Below are 21,002 nucleotides of genomic sequence, written 5' to 3' on the forward strand. Positions count from 1 at the left end.
CTTTACCCTGCTGCCCACCCTGGGGGATGTCACCTACATCCCCAAATCCCTCCTCCTGCTTGGCAGGGGGTTGTGGGATGAACTTATCTCCCCCCCCTCCAGGGAGTTGTGCAAACTTTAATTAACCTCAGCAGCATCCTTCCACATCCCTGGCTTGAAAGTTGGATGAGCCTCCCCATCACTCCTTCTGAAGAAGGAAAAAGTGGCCATGGACTTAATTTTCCTGGGTTTGGGGCTGTTCCCAGGCTAGGGACAGGTTTTCCTTCATTGTTGTTGTGTTGTTGTATTTTTATTTTTATTTTTATTCTTATTTTTATTTTTATTTTTATTTTTATTTTTCCTTTGTGGGCAGTTTAGTTTTACCTCCTGGCTGTTTCCCTCTGTGGGTGGGAATCCTGATGCTGGATTCCTGGAACCCAACTGAACAACCCAGCCCCCTCAGCCCCCCGAGGTGGGGGTCAGGATGCTCCTTCCCACCCTCGCTGTCCCGTGGAGCTTAGGGCAGGGCCCTGCCTCAGTTTCCCCAACTCTGGCGGGATGCTCCCAACACCCGAGGGGGGGTTGTGGTGCCAAGTGGAGCTTTGCTGTCCCACATCCTCCTGGGGTGCTGCCTCCTCTGAGCCCCGAGATCTTTCAGGATTTTGAGCGGTAGTGAAAGGGTGCACGGGCAGGGAGGTGTCCCCGGGGCCGGGCTGGACGGGACTGGGAGCAGTTTTGATGTCCTCGAGTCCCCAGCTGGGAAGCAGAAAGTTTTCCCGGTCGGAACGGGGTTTTTGTGGGGCCGGGGAGCAGCGGGGTCACCCAAGGACAGGTCCCCGGCCACCGCCGGCGCTCGGCAGCGCCGATTTCTCCTCCGTGTGCCCTGTTCCGTGGGGTTCAGCTCCCGTCCCATGCCGGGAGGAACCGGCTGAGCAGGAAAGCGTCTGAGTCACCGGGTTGGGGCTGACTCCGGGCCTGTGTCATCAGAGGCTTGGCCGCGGCGGGAGGACACGTGGGGACGGATTCAGCGCGGGGCCCTCGATGGCAGCCAAGGACGTGGGTGCTGGCGGGGTCAGGGCCGGAGCAGGAGGGTGGGTGCAGCCCTGTGTCACCCGAGGTGGGGAGGCTGGGGAAGGGGCCGAGCCAGTTCCCCCGTGTTGAGTCAGCCCGGGCTGGGTAACGGGGACACGGGGACGGCGAGCGTCGGGTGGGAGGAGGTGGCACGGCCCTGACGGGATAATGGAAAGGTGACGGTCCCAGGCTGGGAAATCAAACATCTCCCATCCTGGATGCTCTCCCCGGTGCCCCCTGTGCCCCTGCTGCTACTCCCCCTGCCTCAGTTTCCCCCCATCCGATCGTGTCCTTGCTGCAGGCCCAGGTGGGGTGCGTGGGGGCACGGGTGCTGCTTGCTGGAGGCTTCCCTGAGAGAAGCAGGGAGAGAGTCAGGGTGCCGAAAAAATTCATTGTTGTTGTTTAAAGAAACAGCACAGTTGAGCTTAAAAAAGGGGATAGGGAGGGAAGTGACAACGAAAAAAGTCATTTCAGGGAGAGATTGCCCTGGAGGGAGGAGGCAGTGCACACACCACCCGCTCCGTTGTCCTCCTGCACAACAAATATTTGACTTTGTTGCCAAAAAGGAAAAGAATCCAGCCCAGAAACCAGCGAACCTCTCCCCAGGGTTACATTTTTTCCCCCCCCGAAAACGTTCCAGGCCCAGCTGAAAACACCAGTGGGGAGATACTGGGGGAACTGGAAACATCAGCTCCCAGACTGGTTTTTGGCTTTTGGCTCGGAGCACACCTCAAAAGATGTGGTGCAGAATAAACCACCCCGGGTCCTGCCCTTCCCCATCCCCGGCAGGAAACGGCACCGGAAGCCGCCCTCGTGCTGACATTTCCACCCCTGAGAACAACCCTGTCCCTGTCCCCAAAAACACGGGGACACGGGGCCCTGGCACCACGGGGAGGGGGCTCTGAAGGGGATGGATTGTCCCTCTCTGTCCCCCTCTGAGGAGACCCCCCCGGGGTAAAGCTGGGTCCAGCTCTGGGGTCCCCAGCAGCAGAAGGACACGGAGCTGTTGGAACCAGTCCAGAGGAGGCACTGGAGCTGCTGGGAGGGCTGGAGCAGCTCTGGAGCCAGGGGGAGAGAGTTGGGGGTGTTCAGGCTGGAGAAGAGAAGGAAAAGGTTCTGGGGAGACCTTGGAGCACCTTCCAGTGCCTGAAGGGGCTCCAGGAAAGCTGGAGAGGGGCTTGGGACAAGGGCCTGGAGGGATGAGATGAGGGGGAAGGGTTTGAACTGAAAAACTGGGGAGATTTAGATGAAATCTTAGGAAGAAATTGTTTGGTGTGAGAGTGCTGAGCCCCTGGGTGCCCCCAGAATCTGTGGCTGCCCCATCCCTGGCAGTGTTGAAGGTTGGATGGGGCTTGGAGCACCCTGGGCTGTGGGAGGGGTGGCACTGGAGGAGCTTTGAGGTCCCTCTAAAGGGAATAATTCCATGATTCTATAACCCTCAGGGTCTGTCCCTGCTGGGAGGATGAAGAGAAGGCTTCAGACAAAGCCCCATCCCCCTGCTGTGGTCCTGGTGCTGGGGGTTGTTGCCATAATTGCAAAGGCAAGCCTGGCTTTGGGGTCCTTGAAGCTCAGCTCAGCACTGCTCAGCTCCAGCTGACAGCAAAAAATTGGGCAACCTGAGGTTTCTTCAGCCTTGGGCAGATGGGTCTTGCCCAATGGTGGCCTGGGCAGAGCAATGCTGGGCACTTCCCCAGCATCTGGGGTAGAAATGAACTGAGCCTCTGGGGACAGCCCTGAGCTGGGAGCTGGGCACTGAAATGGTTTCAGTTCAAAAACCAAAAACCTGGCATGGAAGTTGTTTCAGTCCCAGCAGCTCTGGTGAGCAGGTTCTTCACCACAATGTCCTGCCCTGTGTGCCAGGTCCTGGGCTGGGAGCTCAGCCTGCACCTCCCAGCTCCAAGCTGCTCCTCCTCTGCCCAGTTTAGATTTCCTCAGGGAAACATCAGTATTTACAACTGAAGCTTCCCAGAAATTGAATTGCCCCATTCTGGATCCTGACCCAGTGACTTTAGTGATTTCTTTGGAGTTGGAAAATCTAAAAAAACAAAACCAAAACCAAAACTTCAACACCCAAGGTTGTTTGGCTTGAAAGATGTGAAAGATGTCCTTGTGCCTTGTGGCTGCAGATGGAATTCCCCCATCTCACCTTTTTTTTTTTTTTTTTTTTTTTTTTGCTATGATTTGAGGTGTGTTTTGGGGCAATTGTTGAAGCCTTGGGCATGAAGGTGCCCATGGAGGGGCTGAGTTGCTGGAACCTCTCTGCAGGACACCCTGAGCTGCCCTGTGCTGCCAAGTGGGATCTGTGCTGGGGGGAGATGATCCAGGTTTTAAAAGGCTTTGGAGATTAGAAGAAGGTGACCCTGTTTCCCACACTGCTGATTGTGGTGGAGCCTGGAGGACGTGGGGAATGTGCTGAGCAGGTCCTGTCCTGGGGAAAGGAGGGGAATCCTCCCTGGTGTTTCCCCAGGCTGGGATTTTGGGGACTGGTGAACCCACCAGCATCTTCACCACCCTGTGTGTCCTGGGCAGGAACAAGGAGTGAAAACTTCTTGTGCGTTTGAGGTTCCAAGGCATTCAGCTTCTGCAGGATGAGACCTTAGTTACAGTTGAATTTACAGCTTATTTTTCAGCTACCTTCCACTCACAGCCCTGGTTAGGTATTTTTCTCCTAGAAGTCTGGAAGGATTGGAGTGGTGCAACCCAACCTTGCATTTGCATCTTAGGCTATTGATTTTTGCTAGGAAATTGCATTAGGGAGGGGTGAGAAACCAAAATCCCAGCAGAGATGGAAATGTAGAAGCCAAGAGGGGAAAAGGATCCTCTGGAGCATCCCAGACCCCCAGTAGCTCAGAGCTGCTGTGTCCAGCCCGGGGTCCAAGTGGAGGTGACACCAGGGCAGGTGGCCACTCCTGGCCCACAAAATGCCCATTTCCTAGAGCCCAGCCCTGTAACAGAAAACCTGTGCTGGGTTTCTGATGCCCCACGTTACGTGCCTGCAGACAGGTGAGCTCCCTGGGTGGAGCTTTTCCTCTGGACTTCGCAGGGCTTGCAAGCTTTGCCCTTTAATTAATTTTAAGTGAAGTTAATTGAAACAGGGGCTGGTTGGGGAGCTGGCAGGCTGGTCACTTCTCCATTTCCTTTCCCTGGCTCTGAAGACATCCACATGGGTCGGGGAGGAGTTTTTCCATGCCTTTCCTGGAGAGGCCAAGGAGTTTTTGATGCCATTTATAGAAGGAGCCGGGCATCTCGGTGGCCTCGGCGTGAGGCTGGAAATGCTTCCCAGGAGCAGGGAGATGGATTCCTTCTCTTTGCAGCCACAGCAGCTGCTTGTGTCACACCAGAGCTGTTTGTCCAAGGGGGCTGAGTGGTTCTTGGCACCAGAACCCTTTGCAGGAGTGATCTCAGCAGGCAGTGAGTGACTGGGCAGCGATTGCTGCCGAGCATCCTTCACGTAGGAGGAGGCCCTGAGGGTCAAGGTCAAGGGCTGTGGGGTAGGAAGGGCTTCACAGCTGGAAAACCTCCTGCCCTGCTGACCTCCTGACTCACCCCGGGCAGGGAAGGTTCCTGAGTTTGGGCCCTGTTTGTGTCACAACCTGTTTGGGTGCCGGGATCAGGGGAGGGGATGCTCCTGGGGTCACCACATTCCCTGCTCAGCACCATCAGCCCCAGGGGATGCAAGGGGGGGGCTGAACGCTGTCCTGAGGGTGACACAGGGCTTGTCCCCAGCCCCCCCAGCTGACTTTTTGGCTTTGTCCCCACCTTTCAGATTGACAAGTACCTCTACCACATGCGGCTCTCCGAGGAGACCCTCCAGGAGGTGTCCCAACGTTTTGAGAAGGAGATGGAGAAGGGGCTGGGAGCTAACACCAACCCCACGGCCATGGTGAAGATGCTGCCCACCTTTGTGAGATCCACCCCGGATGGGACAGGTACTGAGAGCTGGGAGAGGGGGCTGTGGTCTCTGGAGGTGCTGGGACTGGAAGAGAGGAGATTTGGGTTAGAGAGGAGGTGGGAATTCCTCACTGTGAGGCTGGGGAGACACTGAACAGGTTGTTCAGGGAAACTGTGGATGACCCATCCATGGGAGTGTTCCAGGCCAGGCTGGATGGGGCTTGGAGCAGCCTGGGCTGATGGGAGGTGTCTGGGATTCTACGGATGGCTCCAGCCCTCTGTTCCAGCACATATTCATAGAACCCCAGACTGGTTTGGGTTGGAGGGACCTTAAAGCTCCCCCAGTGCCACCTCTGCCATGGTCAGAGACCCCTCCCCCAGCCCAGGGGGCTCCAAGCCCCATCCAACCTCCAACACCTCCAGGGATGGGGCAGCCACAGCTTCTGGGGGCAGCCTGGGCACCCAGGGGCTCAGCACCCTCAGGGTCAAGATCCACCCTCAGGGTGCTGCCAAACCAGGGAGGGCACCCAGGGCCCTCTCTCTCTTCCCCTCCTCATCCTGCTTCTGCTGAGCAAGGCTTTGCACGGGGCCAGGTCTCCTTTCCCACCCTCTGCTGGGACTGGGGGGAGCTCCCAGTTCCCACTGGTGCGAGGGAGGGTGGGAAGTGGCCTTGGCGTGTCCCTCCTGGCAGGACAGGGACAGTCACGGGTCCTGCTCATCGGATGTCATGAGCTGGGAGGCGTGTGGTGGTGCCAGCTGCTCTGAATGCCACCAGGGCCACGGGAGGACAGGGGGCTCGGGGACTGCTTCCTCACAATGCAGCCTTTCTGCCTGCTCCCCCCACCTCCACGGCCTCCTTCAGCATCCCAGGGGGAAATCATGGGATGGGTTGGGTTGGATCTTGATAGATCCATCCCCCTGCCATGGTCAGGGACACGTCCCACCTGCCCAGGCTGCTCTGAGTCCCATCCAACCTCACCTTGGGGGTTTCCATGGATGGGGAATCTCCCACCTCGCTGGGCACCTGGGGCCACCACCCCCACCCTGAAGGATTCCTCCCTAATGTTGAACCTGAACCTTCCCTCGATGAGTTTCAAACCATCACCCCTTATCCTAGTGTGACAGACCCTGGCAGAAAGTCCCCACCTCTCTCAGAATCCCCCTTTGTGTGGCCACATCCCTGCCCCATCCCACGTGCTTGTCCCCCCCAGCTGCACGGATACCCCAAAGCTGGGGCTGGCTGCCTGCCCCGGGGTGGAGATTTCAATCTATTGAAATATTTGAGCCGATTTTTAATTACAGGGCTGGGCAGAACATTGCCCCTGGGCATGGGAATGGGTGCAGGGCAAGGTGCTGGGTGCTGCTGGAGTCTGAGCTCCAGCACCAGGAGCTGTGCTGGGGAGAAGGTGCAATCCCTCTCCTTGCCCTTCCAAGAGTCAGCTTTGGCTTCCTGCCCCAGAGCCTCCCAGTCTGCAGCTTCTCCAATGTCCCAGCTGGCACTGCTCCCCAGGAGCAGAGGGAGAAGGGGCACAGCAGCATGGAAAATGTGACGCAGGAGGGACACGGGGACAGTCACGGGGCTGCAGCTGACCAGAGCCTGCAGAGCAGGAGGGGTCTGAGCAAGTCCTGGGGAGGCAAAAGCTGGGATGGTGAGTGAGGGGCAGCAGGGCCTCTGCTGCTGGGCTGGGAGGTGGCACACAGAGCCACAGAAAGTCAGGGGTTGGAAGGCACCTTGGGATCATTGAGCCCAACCCCCTGCCAGGGCAGGGTCACCTCCAGAGGGACACAGGGACACATCCTGCTGGGTTCTGAATGTCTCCACAACCCCCCTGGGCAGCCTGGGCCAGGGCTCAGTGAAAATGTGGGTGCATGGGGTGCCAGCACAACACTTCCAAAGGTGACCATGGCAGGGGAAGAGCCCAACATCCCAGGGGGGATCCTTTTTTATTCTGCTTTTTATGAAGCTTCTGGGCAAAGTCCAGAGTTGGCCAAGCTCCATGTCCTGCTCCCACCTGCAGCTGCCTCCTGCCTGAGAGCAGCTCTGCAGGGCTCCACACCTTCCTCCTCCAGAGCATCCCTGCCCTTCCTAACCCCTTTTCAACCCCTCCTTACCCCCTCCCTCCTTGCTCCAGCCCAGGCTCTCTCTGTTTTGGGATTATTCCCTGTCTAGGAAGTGCTTATGGACACACAGGGTCACATCTGCAGGTTGAGGTCAAAGCCCAGACCCAGCTCCTCATCTCCCCACCTCTCCAGTGCAATGGGATGAGAGGGGGGATTCTGATTCTGAAGCCACTTTCCTCTCTTTGCTGAGCTCCAGCATCCACCCAAACTCCCATTGTGCATCCTGGGTTGGGAGGATGGATCCCAGAGGAGCTTTTTTGTTTTTTTTTCCTTGGGGCTGCAATGACTCCACACCAGGGCTCTGCTTGCTCGGTGCAAATCCACCTTTCTCCTTGCACCTTTCCTTTCTTTGCCAGCATTATCCTGTTCCCTCCTGCCTCCTGATGTTGACACACAGATCTTTAGGTACATCCTCTGATAAGCCCCAGCAGCTGATAACCATGGCCTGGGCTTTTCAGGAGGATGCAGCAGGATTTTGGTGGTCAGATCCCTGGAAACTCAAAGGATGGTTCCTTTCCTTAGCCAGTGGGCTCCGTTTCCAGCTGCCTGGCCAAGGAAACTTGGGCCAAGCTCACGTGGGCCTGAGTGAAGTCACCATCCTGGAGGGCTTCAACAAATCTGTGGCTGTAGCACCTGAGGACATGGTTTAGTTGGCTGGTGTTGGCTTGAAGGTTGGGCTTGATGCTCTTAGGGATCTTTTCCAACCTTAACGATTCCACAGTGCTATGGCCTGGAAAGGCTTTAAGGAAAATGCTGTTTCCATGGGCAGAGCCCCTCACCCAACCATTTACTGCCCAGCCCAGCAAGGAGCAGCCCTGGGGGTGGCTGCAGGACCCCTCTGGCTCTGGGAATTGCTCTTTGCAGGAGCCAATTCTGTCTGAACCAAAGCACCAGGTTAATCCTGGAGCTGAAGCCACTGTTTCATGCCCAATCCAGCCTAAGCCCCTGTGCTGCTCTCCAGCACTAATTCAGTGGAGATGCTGATGTGAGCTCCGGGGTTTTTCTACTCCCTAAAGCTGCTTGAATCCTCTCAGCTTGGTGGGAAGAGGCAGGGAAAGGCTGGCAAGGGCACCTGCAGGTGGGGATGGAGTGGGGGAAGAGCCTGGACCTGCTCCAGCTTTCCTCTTCTGTTGTTGCTATTATTCTGATGCTGGTTGAATGGAGGACTCCTACAAAATGGGAGGGAAACCTTGAAGTTTGAGGTGGAAGCCTGGAGGGCCCCACCTACCTCCAAGATGTTAGGTGTTGGATCTTAAGGGGAAATTCTTTGCTGTGAGGGTGGGGAGACACTGAAACCCCATTGCCCAGGGGAGCTGTGGCTGCCCCATCCCTGGCAGTGCTGAAGGTTGGATGGGGCTTGGAGCACCCTGGGCTGGGGGAGGGGTCCCTGCCCAAGGTCCTTCCAACCTTTAAGGTCCCTCCAGCCCAGCCCAGTCTGTGTGATTCTGTGCTGGGTTCAGGCAGTTGTCCCCCAGCCTGGCCAGGGCTGTGTTTCTGGGGACACCAGAGCTCCTCACCTGCTTGGCCCCATGCCCCATGCCTTCCTCCAGGCACTGTGTACAAGCACCCAGCAGGCACCCCGAGGTGGTTTGCTTCAGATTAAACCAACCTTGGGAATCAGAGCTGGGTGTTTGCTCTGGCTGTTTGGTTTGTGAGCTCAGCATTGGGGCTCCAACCTTATCACCCAACCAGGGCCCTAATCAAAGGCAGGACCCAGACCTGGTACCAGATGGTGCAGCCCATCCCCTGCTCAGATTACTTCAGCGTGTGCCAAGGGAGAGTTCTGCTGCTTTTTTTCCTTTTGCCTTTTTTTCCTTTTGCCTTTTTCCTCCTACAAAGCCTTGAATCCACCCCTCAACCTCAGCAGCTGCCTCTCCAACCCCTGGTACCTCTCCTGGAGGCTGGTGGGGGGGTTCTGGTTCTGGTTAGGGTGGGTGGTAAAGCCTTGCAGGGCTGGTGCAGCCAAAATCCCAGATAAGGAGGACAGCCCTGTCCCCTGCTGCTTGGCCTTTTTGGGGCAGGGGGAGAGGGAGGTGGGAGATGTCTGTTCCTGATGTGTTCCCTGCATTATCTCCGAGGAGCTGAGCAACCTGTGACCCTCCTGGCTGCAGCATCCCCAGCCCTGGCATCTTTATCAGCCCCTTGAGGGATTTTCCATGCTCTGCCAGCAAGCAGAACAGCATCTGTGCCCCTGGAGGGGAAGCAGGAGCATGGCCTGGCCCCTGTTTGGGACAAAGCACAAAGCCAGCACCTCCCCAGCCCAGCTCTGCCAAGGTGCCATCCCCTGGGTGGGGTGACTGCAAACATTTGGAGGGCCAGGAGCTTTGCTGGGGGTTTTCCTGGTGCATTTTCAGCACCCATGGAAGGGGGCCGTGGCCAAGGCATGCCTGTGGCTGGCAGACAGACTGCAAAGGCAGCTGCCAAACTGGTTTAAACCTCAGCCCTGCAAGGGGTCAAAGCGGGAGCATGGCGAGGAGGAGAAATTAATATCCAGGATCTGATCTGCTCCAGGGCTTGGGCAGCTCCTCTGCTGCTCTCCAGCACTGACCAGGGGTGGCTCTTTCTCTGCTCCTCACTCAGAGTGGTGCCAAGGGGCTGTCTGAGGAAGGATGATGTGCAGAGCATTGGGGTGCTCCAAGCCCCATCCAACCTTCAACACCTCCAGGGATGGGGCAACCTGGGCAACCAGGGGCTCAGCACCAAAGAATTTCTCCCTCATGTCCAATCTCAGTCTCCCCTCTGCCAGTTCAAACCCTTCCCCCTCATCCCATCCCTCCAGGCCCTTGTCCCAAGTCCCTCCCCACCTTTCCTGGAGCCCCTTCAGGCACTGGAAGGTGCTCTAAGGTCTCCCCCTTGCTCCCTTCTCTTCTCCAGCCTCAACACCCCCAACTCTCAGCCTGGCTCCAGAGGTGTTCCAGCCCTTACATCATTTTTTTTGTCCTCCTCTGGACTCCCTCCAGGAGCTCTGTGTCTTTCTGCTGTTGGGGACCCCAGAACTGGACACAATACTCCAGGTGTCACCCCCGGGGTGATGCTCTGACCCTTTGGGGTGACACAGTTCCCCCCTTGCTCCGTGTCCCCCCTGTTCACCATCCTGAGCAGCAAGGCTGTTGGAGCTTCCTCAAGACCTCTGAGCCCTTCTTATTCCTTCATCTCATTCCCTGGGAGCAGGAGGGTGGTTTTTAATGCCCTTTTTCAGCTCTACAAAGCCTCTCCCCATCCCTATCCCCGAGCCCTGGGAGGGTGATGCCCAGGAAGGACTCCAGGACAGAGGGATGCCCGGCAGGCTTGGCTGGGGAGCTGCCTTTTCAGCTGGAGTCACTGGAGATGCTGGCTGGCCTGGTGTCATTTGAATACTAATAAACCACACTTTTTTTTTTTTTGTTTCAACTGTGGCCCCTTTGTGCGAGCACCGCTGGGCACAATGCGGCCCCCGGGAGCCGTAATCTGCCCGGGGGAGCCAGCACAGCACATTCACTGCATTCAGAAACCCAACAGTGCTGAGAGAGCCTTTCCCCCAGCCCTCTCCCCACATTGGGGACTGAAAACAGCCAGCCTGGCGCTTTTCCCCAATTCAGGGGGAAATTCAGGGAAAAGCCTTGGGGCCTGAACAAACGGGAGGTGGAAACTGCCTGGGCTGGGGTCTTGGGGGGCAGCGGGACCTGGGGCTCCTCCTGGCCAAGCCCAAGGGACAAATGCCTAAAAAAGGGGAAAAAATCCTTTCTCAAAGTTGTCCCCAACAGCTTTTTTGTTTGTTGGGTTTTTTTCTGCTCCCCCTGGCTCTCTCCTTGGCTTTGCCACGAGCCAGGAGTCTGCAGGATTCCTGGGGCAGGGGACGGGTTGCAGCAGGGGCTGTTTTTTTTTTCCCCATCTATCAAATGTTCACCCAAATTCCAGCATTCCAGCAATGGTCAGGGTGAGAAAACACTGGCCCAGGCTGCCCAGGGAGGTTGTGGAGTCTCCTCCTCTGCAGATACTCAAAACCCTACTCCAGGTCCCTTCCAACCCCAAACACTCAGAATTTGTGACTCTGTGAATGGGCAAACAGGGTTTGAATCCCTTGGGCTGGGGGATTAAGGAGCTTTTGTGAGCACCCTGCACCAAGAGGGTGAGGAACAGCTTCTCCTTCTTCCTGATGGAGCTGGAGCTCTGCTCCCCTGCATGGTTGGATGGGGGGGGTGGGATTTGTCCCCCTGGCTCAGCGACCCCCTCTGCACACCCCACCCAAGGGCATCAGAAGACACCCCAAAGATGTTGGGTTTGACCCCTTAGGGTGCCGGGGATGCAGAGGAGGGGCAGGAGGTACAGCCACAGTTCTGATCAAGCACAAAAAAATTTATAAAACATACTAATAAATTATGAAAAATAATAAAAGTATTATTATATATTATAGATATTATGATATATATCATGATGCATATTATATTATATTATATTATATTATATTATATTATATTATAATCACCTTGCCCTCATCTGTGAGGTGTCTGGCTACGTCCTCTCTGCCCCAGGGCTGTGAGTTAATGGTTTTTCTCCTCTGGGCTCCTGCAGAGGACGGGGACTTCTTGGCACTGGACCTTGGTGGCACCAATTTCCGTGTGCTGAGGGTGAAGGTGTCTGACAATGGCCTGCAGAAGGTGGAGATGGAGAATCAGATCTACGCCATCCCTGAGGAGCTGATGCGAGGCAGTGGGGTGCAGGTGGGTTCCCCCCTTCCTTCCCAGCTCTCCTGGGCAGCCCCCCAGCTGCAGACCCTCCTCTCCATGGGGGAAATCACCCATAGTGGGGATGTTCTTCTGGTCCTGAGGTGTGGAGGGGGGGTCAGAGCCCTCTCCCTGCCTCACCCAGCAGGATCTGGGTAGATCCTTTGCCTGGAGCTGGTAATTCCTGATGCCACAGCCATGATGGGTGAGGAAATGGAGGTGTCATGGGGGTGACAGACCACCAGTCCCTTGAGCAGGCTCTGGTGCATTGTCTTGGTCAGGGAAACTGGTTGAGGGATCATCCATGGGATGGTTTTGGTTGGAAAAGCCCTGGGAGATCCTACAGCCCATCCCAGCACTACCCAGGCCCCCCCACCCCATGTCCCTCATCCCCACATCCCCAGGGGTTTCTCTGAAACCCCTCCAGGGATGATGGGGACTCCAGCCCTGCCCTGGGCAGCCTGGGCCAGGCCCTGACAACCCTTTCCAGGGAGAAATTCTTCCCCAGCTCCAACCTAAACCTCCCCTGGCACCACTTGAGTTGTGCCCAAAGTTCCTCTTGGCCCATCCCTTGTTCCTTGGGAGCAGAGCCCGACCCCCCCTGGCTCCAACCTCCTCTCAGGGGGTTGCAGAGAGCCACAAGGTCTCCCCTCAGCCTCCTCTGCCCCAGGTTAAACTCTTGGTTTTTTTTGTTTTTTTTTTTTTTTTCTATTTCTTTTTTTTCAGCTCTTTGACCACATTGCCGAGTGCTTGTCCAACTTCATGGAGAAGCTGAAAATCAAAGACAAGAAACTCCCCCTTGGGTTCACCTTCTCCTTCCCCTGTTACCAGACCAAGCTGGATGAGGTGAGGGAGGGTCTCTCTTCCTGGGGAGGGCTGGGGGATGCAGGGGGGGCAGGTACATTGCATACAGCTGGTTGTACTTTTAATTAGGCTCATTAATTAGGTGGTGGGTAAGGTCTCAGTGCTGATGGGTGATCTCAGGGGTGGATTTTCACCTGGTGCTTGCTCCATGGTTCTGCTCTGCACGGTGAGCAGCTGCCTCCCCTCTGAAGGAGCAGCTCCATGGACGTGCTGAGCACCACATCCCCTCCATGGAATATCACATCCCCTTCATGGAGTACAACATCCCCTCCATGGAATATCACATCCCCTCCATGGAATATCACATCCCCTCCATGGAGTACAACATCCCCTCCATGGAATATCACATTCCCTCCATGGAACACCACATCCCTTCCATGGAGCATCCCGTCCCCACCACGCAGGCAGTGCAGGGAGGGAGTCAGGAATCAATGGCTGTCAGCTCCACTCAGCTGCTCCTCTGGGCAGTCAGGAATTGATGGCTGTCAGCTCCACTCAGCTGCTCCAGCTCCCTGCTGGGTGTCTCTGACCTCTCTTGGGATAGGGAGGCCCTGGGAGGCAGAGCTGGGGCTGGGCACGTGGCCCTTCTCCTGCCCCCCACCACTGCGGGCGAGCTCGTGCTCCTGGCGGGGGGGGATTGGTGCTTTCTTTGCCCTTATCTCACCCGGGATGGGAAAGGAGGACGGCTCCATGGTGTGCTGGCCACCCCGCACGTCCTCCTCCTCCTCCTCCTCCTCCTCCCCACGCTCTCTCTGCTCCTGCCTGAGCGACTCAGCAGAAGTAATGAGGAAGGAGATTTTAACGCTTTCCTCGGGGCAGCAGCCAGGGCTGGGAAAGGAAAAAAAACCCACAGCCAAACAAACCTTAAAATAAAGAAGTGTGGAGAGGAAGTGTCTGTCCCTGCTGACCTTGTCTGGGTCGCTTCTCTCCGTGCCTCAGTTTCCCTGTCTGTAAGGTTTTTGCTCCCCTAAGGCATCGGGGCTGGAGATTACAAAGGCAGCTGAGTCCTTTCCCTTCTCCCAGGGCTCAGCAGGCTCTGGCCAGGGGGCTGTGGTGGCTCTGCTGGATGGGGACACAGCCTCAGGGGGGTGTGAGACCCCCCCATAGGCTTGGGAACAGGTTTTGCTCCGGGGCTCCATAAAACCCACTCAAGGGCCACCACATCCTCCTCCCTCCTGCCAGGAGGAACACGGAGCCACTCGTGAGTTATTTCAGGGCCATAAACCTGATCTGCCCGGAGACGCGGAAACGGCTGCTGATAGTGCAGCTGGAGAGCTGATAAGGGACAGGGACCCACCTGGCTGTCCCTCCAGCCCTTGCCTTGCACCCGTGGGTCCATCCTCCCAGCGTTCCTTCTGGTTGTTTCTCCCCAGAGCATCCTCGTGACGTGGACAAAAGGGTTCAAAGTCAGCAGTGTGGAGGGGAGAGATGTGGTGTCCTTGCTGCGCAAATCCATCAAGAAAAGAGGGGTAAGAGGTGGTGGGGTGGTGGGATGGAGGTGCACAGATCCCTGGGAAAGGGACACCAGAGATGTTTCCGTTTGGTTTTGGCCACGTTGGCTCAGTCTTTCTCCTCTCCACCATCTCAGGACTTTGACATTGACATCGTGGCTGTGGTGAATGACACCGTGGGGACGATGATGACCTGTGGCTATGATGATCACAACTGTGAAATTGGCCTCATTGTTGGTAAGCTGCAGCAAACGGGGAGAGTTGGGGTCCATCTTGCCATGATCTCCAGAGTTCTTATCACAGAACCATAGAATGGTTCTAGTTGGAAGGGACCTTAAAGCTCATCCAGTTCCAAGCCCCCTGTGTGGGCAGGGACCCCTCCCACCAGCCCAGGGTGCTCAGAGCCCCATCCAGCCTGGCCCTGAATGCTTCCAGGCAAGGAGTGTCCACAGATTCCAGTGCCTCACCACCTTCACGCTCTTGAAGGTTTCAGGGTTCTTTGGGGAAAAAGAAATGTTTGGGTTGCTTTATCTTTGCTTCCTGTGGTGCATTTGGCTGCTGCTAATGATGAGGACTGAAGGCAGGGCCCTGTCTCACCACGTCTCCTTCCTTGGTTCAGGTACTGGTACCAATGCCTGTTACATGGAGGAGATGAGGCACATTGACCTGGTGGAAGGGGATGAAGGTCGGATGTGCATCAACATGGAGTGGGGGGCCTTTGGGGACGACGGGGTCCTCAACGACATCCGGACCGAGTTCGACCGCGAGATAGACATGGGCTCGCTCAACCCTGGCAAACAATTGTGAGCAGATTCTTGGCTTGGGCTCAGGCTCGGGGTTTGCTCTGCATTGTCTGTCCTCTCGTTGTGCTGGTGGGGGTGAGGCCCAAGAGGTCGTCCTAGTTAACTGGGTCACCCTGTCCTCTGCTGCTCCAGCTGCACCTATGCAAATGGGGCTGTATCACAAACAGGGGTTGGTAGGTCCCACCCGACCCCTCAGCTCCCCCTTCCCTCCCCAGGCTTTCACTTCATGTTGATTTCTCTTTCTGTCCCTGGTCAAGGCAAACACCTCCACCTAATGTCCACATCCAAGTCCTACAGATCTCCCATTCCCCACTGGTGGGATTTGGGGGGATGGGGTGGTGTCTCCTCACACCAACAGACCCCTTCCAGGTCACCACGAATTCCCCTTACGGGATGAGGGTTATGTCCACGTGGCTTTATTTTCTAAATGATAGGATAAGCTACTGTGGGAAGAGATTATCTAGATTGTATTGGGGCCTGGAAGAGTGCCAAATATTCCTAAGGTCAACCTGTGGCCACCTGAGAGCACACCCAGCTGAACAAAGGCATCTTGTGCTTCCACTGTTGGCAGATTTGAGAAGATGATCAGCGGGATGTACATGGGAGAGCTGGTCAGGCTCATCCTGGTGAAGATGACCAAGGAAGGGCTCTTGTTTGAAGGAAAGCTCACACCAGACCTGCTCACTACTGGACACTTTGAGACCAGATACGTCTCTGCTATTGAGAAGTAAGTAGGGTTTGGATGGTTTCCTGGGATCCCAGCCCATCTCTGGACATCTGTGCTGGGGGAAAAGAGTCCCCAGCTCAGGTGGACAAAGCTGAACTCCCAGGCACGAATCCATCTTTGCTCTCCTCTGCGCAGGGAGAAGGAAGGGCTGCAGAAAGCCCACGAGATCCTCAGCAAGCTGGGCCTGGAGCCCTCTCACGAGGACTGCGTGGCCACGCACCGCATCTGCCAGATCGTTTCCACCCGCTCAGCAAACCTCTGCGGGGCCACCCTGGCTGCCGTCCTGCGCCGCATCAAGGAGAACAAAGGGGTGGAGAGGCTGCGCTCCACCGTGGGTGTCGATGGCTCTGTCTACAAGAAGCACCCACAGTGAGTCCTTGAGGGTGGCAGAGAGGGGCAGAGAGGGGCAGAGAGGGGCAGAGAGGACAAATCTGTCCCTGCCAGCGGGGGATAAAGTTCGGCACAAGAGGAGCATCTCCAAACATTCCCTTGGGCACCTCTGACCTTGGGTGCTCAGGTCCCTCTTTTCTCCTCCACAGCTCCTTGCCAAACATTTCCTTGGGCACCTCTGTTGGGATCCCCAAGGAGCTTGGGTTCTTTATAACCCCAGAGGGTCACATCACCCATGGTGGGGTGCTCAGGTCCCTCTTTTCTCCTCCACAGCTTCGCTCGGCGCCTCCACAAGACGGTGAGGAAGCTGCTGCCGGACTGCGAGATCCGTTTCGTCAGGTCAGAGGATGGCAGTGGCAAGGGGGCAGCCATGGTGACAGCAGTGGCCTACAGGCTGGCTGCCCAGCACAAGGCACGGCAGAAGACTTTGGAGGCTCTGAAGCTGAGCCACGAGCAGCTCCTGGAGGTGAAGCAAAGGATGAGGATCGAGATGGAGAAGGGGCTGGGCAAGGAGACGCACTCAGAGGCCACAGTGAAAATGCTGCCCACCTACGTGTGCTCAACTCCAGATGGGACAGGTGAGGTACCATGTGGAGAAGCTCACGTGTGTCCTGAGGAGGGCAAGGAGCCACCATCACTGCTCCCAACATCTGCGGTGCTTAGGGAAGGGCTGGGACCTTCTTGCTGTGGTCTCTTTGTGGTGGGAGTGGCACAAAGCTTTGGAACTTCCAGTATGATACTGGGAAAAGCAGCCGAGCCTCCGGGACGTTCTGCACCTGACTGAACACAAAGCTTGGCTGTCACTGTCACTTCTCACCACCACTGTGGGTTGTGCTCCCAGGTTCTGTTGATGGTTTGGGTGTGCTCCTGCCCCTTGGCTTGAAGCTTTCTGATTTCCCCAGCTCTGGAGCAAACCTCTCCATCACCTTCCTACCTGCATGCACTGTTCCCCAGTTCCAGCCACATCTTGGGTTCTGGTCCTCTCCCAGGAAGAGGGCAACGTTCGGGAGGGCCCCCTGGGTGGGATCTCTCTCCTAACAATTCTCTCCTGGCTTTCAGAAAAAGGAGATTTCCTCGCCCTGGACCTTGGAGGTACCAATTTCCGGGTGCTGCTGGTGCGCGTGAGGAACGGGATGAGGCGTGGGGTGGAGATGCACAACAAGATCTACTCCATCCCTGTGGATATCATGCAGGGAACAGGAGAGGAGGTGAGGAGGGTGGCAGCCGGAGGTGGAAAGCTGGGAGGGACATCTTCCCTGGGGTGGCAGCAGAAGTGGCAGGGAGTGGTGCTGCCTGACCACAGGCGCTGGTTTTGCCTTGCTCTGCTTTCCAGGGTGCAAAGCCAGGTCTGGAGAGGGCTGGTGGAGAAGTCCTCAGAGCAGGGAGTTCCCCTCAAGGCTCTTGCAGCTTCAAGTGTCCTTCAGGAAACTTGAGACTGGTTCTTAGGTTAGAAATCGTGTTCTTCCCAGACATCACTGAATCTCCCCCAATCCCACCCACTCCACCAGGGTAGATCTGGAAAGATCCCCACTTCCCAGAGAGAGAAACCACAACACAAGCAGGAAGAGATGTCTCCAGAGTCTGATTTGTAGGTGGAAAGAGTTTTACAAACTCTTTACAAAATGTTTACAGTGCTTGGAGACTGGGAGGGTTTCTAGCAGATGGGGATCCCTTGCAGAGGGATGGGATTCCTGTGTCACCCTGGGGAAGATGGTCACCTCCATCCCTTCTGGGTGCAGGTATCACAGGGATAAGCCCTCATTGTTGGTGGGGAAGAGGATAAAAGAGGTTTTTTAGGCTTCCTCACCTCACACAGTGCAGCTCAGCAGCATCATGGTCTGTTCCAAGCCCTTGTTGGCTTGGGAATGGATCAGCATCTCCAGTGGGTCAGGCAGGCACCCAGCTGAGCATCTTGCTGTGATGGTGACTTCTCCCTTTGGCTTTGCACACCCAGCTCTTTGACCACATTGTCCACTGCATTTCTGACTTCCTGGAATACATGGGAATGAAGGGGGTATCGCTCCCACTCGGATTCACCTTCTCCTTCCCCTGCCAGCAGACCAACCTGGATGAGGTAACCAACCCACCTGGTACCACCCATGTCTTGTACCCAGAGCTGGCTGAGGAGCCAAAGAACACTGGGAATTCCCATTCCAGCATCAAGGAATGGGGTGGGTCAGGTGGAGACCCCAGAGAGGGGGGAGGCAGGAGCTGGAGCTGCTGATACTTCTGTGGTGCCCAGAAACAGGACAAGGAAAGTCTGAGCTGGAACAGGGGAAGTTCCACCTCAACATGGGGAGAAACTTCTTGGCTGTGAGGGTGAGAGAGCCCTGGGCCAGGCTGTCCAGAGAGGTTCTGGAGTCTCCTTCTCTGGAGCCTTTCCAAACCCCTGGATGTGTTCTGTGTGTCCTGCCCTGGAGGATCCTGCTGGGGTTGGACTGGGGGATCTCTGGAAGTCCCTTCCAGCCCCTGACATTCTATGGTTCTGGAAAGCCCCTTTGCTGCCTCAAAGATCCCTTGAGCTCTGGAGAAAACCTCCTTGAGGAGCTCCAGGTGTGAGGATCTGCCCTCCCTGTGCTGGGGACCAAGAGCTGGAGGTGGGGTTCCTGTCCCTCCTGCCCTGCCTGATGTTTCACCATGGGGCATTCTCACAACAGGGGATTCTCCTGAAATGGACAAAAGGTTTCAAGGCGACCGGGTGTGAAGGGGAAGATGTGGTGAGCCTGCTGAAGGAGGCCATTCACAGGAGAGAGGTGAGAGTCCACCTGGCTGCTGAGAAGCTGCCTGCCTGCTCCCCATCCCATGCTGTCTCTGGCATCCTTAATTGGCCTGTAAAGCAAATTAATGGGCTGAGTACCAGGCTGAGTGTCTGAAGTTTAACATCCACCCTGAGTCATCACTAGAGTCTGGATTTTCAGACCCTGGAGCACAGAGCTGGCTTTTGGCCAGGGTTGGAGCGGACTTGTCTCACCGTGAGCTCAGGAGACACCTGACCCGTTTGCCCAGTGCAGACCACCCCGAGCTCCTGCCCGGGGGGGGTTCTGGGAGGGCTGGCCCAGCTCCTCTGCAGTTGGGTCTTGCTAGAGGTGTGCTGAGGTTTGAACATCCACCCCCAGACACGTGGAGGTCCCCCGGGTGCCTGGAGGACTTCCATGACCCAGCAGAGGGATCTTTTCCTGGTGGTGGGAGCAGATGTAGCAAGCTGTGTCCTCCAGGAATAACCCAGGCAATCCCATCCCTCTGCAGGAATTTGACCTGGACGTGGTGGCAGTGGTCAATGACACAGTTGGCACCATGATGACCTGTGGCTACGAAGATCCATACTGTGAGGTTGGGCTGATAGTTGGTGAGCACTGAAACCTTTCTGTGGGCTTCCTCTGAGCCACCCACCAGGGCTTCTCCTGGCTGAGGGATTTATCTCCCACGTGGGTGCTCCTCCAGCTCCCCCCCACTGAAAGGTGCTCCTGTCTCTCTCTGCAGGCACGGGCAGCAACGCCTGCTACATGGAGGAGATGAAGAACGTGGAGCTGGTGGAAGGGGAGGAGGGCAGGATGTGTGTCAACATGGAGTGGGGAGCGTTTGGTGACAACGGGTGCCTGGATGATATCCGGACAGAGTTTGATGTGGTGGTGGATGAGCTGTCCCTCAACCCTGGGAAGCAAAGGTGTGTGGTGACTCTGGGGGCTGGGAAGGGGCATCTTTAAAGGCTGTGTGTCCAGTTCAGTGCTGCCCCATCAGCAGAATCTGGCTTTGCAACCCACCCCTCCTGTGTCCCTTGTCCCCTGCCCACGGGGGGGACTGTGCTGCTGGGCTTGCTCCAGGGGTTGTGTCAGGGGCAGAGCTGGGATCCAGCCTCAATGCCTCCTCTTTCCCTGGTGTGCAGCCTTGCTCTCTCTTTCCCAGGTTTGAGAAGATGATCAGTGGGATGTACCTGGGGGAGATCGTCCGAAACATCCTGATGGACTTCACCAAGCGGGGGCTGCTCTTCCGGGGACGGATCTCAGAGAGGCTGAAGACCAGAGGGATCTTTGAGACCAAGTTCCTGTCCCAGATTGAAAGGTGAGGTCCCACAGGTGGGGTGAGCACCTTACAGCTGCAAGATGTAGTTTGGAGAAAGCGTTCCCAGGGTGGGGGGGAAGTCCCACGAGCTCAGTCTGGAGCCAGGATGACACAGGGTGGTGCAGTGCTGGTAAGTCAGCAAAATCCATGTTCTGGCAGCTCTGGTGTTGAGAGGCAAGGAAAAGGTTGGGTTGGCAACACAAAAGCCTCTGTCTTCTGCCCTGAACAGAGAGGGGACACAGGTCAAACAGGTGTTACGGTCCCAGTTGATGGCTTTGTCCTGAAATAGCCCTGGTGATTAGGATGTGACAGCAGAGCTGTAGTGAAATGATGCATCCAGGTGCCACTAATTGCCAGGCAGTGGGAATGAGCTTGTGTTAAGCCCACCTTTTATTGGCCCCCTAATCCTGCTCATGCGCAGCTGGGGCCTGCCCTAATCAGGCACAGGTGGGCTTAACACAAGCTGATGCCCACTGCCTGGCAATCAGTGGCACCTGGTTGCCTCATTTCACTACACAGAGCCACAGCCAGGTCTGAAAGCTGAGGTCAGAGGGATTTCCAGTCCCTCCAGGCTGTGTCACCCAAGCCGTGGGGCCCTGGGCTCTGCAGGGTGTAGATAACCTAAAAGGAAGCCCCACTGAGCTGCTCCATCTCCTAACCCTGCCTCCTGTGCTCCCCAGTGACCGCCTGGCCCTGCTCCAGGTCCGCTCCATCCTCCAGCACCTGGGTCTGGAGACCACGTGTGATGACAGCATCATTGTGAAAGAGGTGTGCACGGTGGTGGCCCGGAGGGCAGCTCAGCTCTGTGGGGCTGGCATGGCAGCTGTGGTGGACAAGATCCGGGAGAACCGGGGCTTGGACTTCCTGAAGGTGACGGTCGGCGTGGATGGGACCCTCTACAAGCTGCACCCCCAGTGAGTTCCTCTCCAAGGAGGCTCCTGCT

General features: G+C 56.5%; 1 protein-coding gene across 2 annotated transcripts in view; it reads left to right on the plus strand.

Annotated features, from left to right (window-relative positions):
- Positions 1 to 21,002, plus strand: part of LOC139788831 (hexokinase-2) — a 35,514-nt gene that overhangs the window by 9,245 nt on the left and 5,267 nt on the right. For both annotated transcript variants that reach the window (XM_071729060.1, XM_071729061.1), the window contains exons 2-17: positions 4,817 to 4,979; positions 11,614 to 11,762; positions 12,492 to 12,611; positions 14,003 to 14,098; positions 14,218 to 14,317; positions 14,700 to 14,883; positions 15,455 to 15,610; positions 15,746 to 15,979; positions 16,274 to 16,578; positions 17,060 to 17,208; positions 17,955 to 18,074; positions 18,658 to 18,753; positions 19,247 to 19,346; positions 19,481 to 19,664; positions 19,904 to 20,059; positions 20,740 to 20,973. In XM_071729060.1, coding sequence (XP_071585161.1) covers positions 4,817 to 4,979; positions 11,614 to 11,762; positions 12,492 to 12,611; positions 14,003 to 14,098; positions 14,218 to 14,317; positions 14,700 to 14,883; positions 15,455 to 15,610; positions 15,746 to 15,979; positions 16,274 to 16,578; positions 17,060 to 17,208; positions 17,955 to 18,074; positions 18,658 to 18,753; positions 19,247 to 19,346; positions 19,481 to 19,664; positions 19,904 to 20,059; positions 20,740 to 20,973 — 2,546 coding nt within the window. The remainder of the gene's footprint in view (positions 1 to 4,816; positions 4,980 to 11,613; positions 11,763 to 12,491; positions 12,612 to 14,002; positions 14,099 to 14,217; positions 14,318 to 14,699; positions 14,884 to 15,454; positions 15,611 to 15,745; positions 15,980 to 16,273; positions 16,579 to 17,059; positions 17,209 to 17,954; positions 18,075 to 18,657; positions 18,754 to 19,246; positions 19,347 to 19,480; positions 19,665 to 19,903; positions 20,060 to 20,739; positions 20,974 to 21,002) is intronic.

This window comes from Heliangelus exortis, chromosome 30 (assembly GCF_036169615.1).
Source record: "Heliangelus exortis chromosome 30, bHelExo1.hap1, whole genome shotgun sequence".
NCBI classification, from domain to species: Eukaryota; Metazoa; Chordata; class Aves; order Apodiformes; family Trochilidae; genus Heliangelus; species Heliangelus exortis.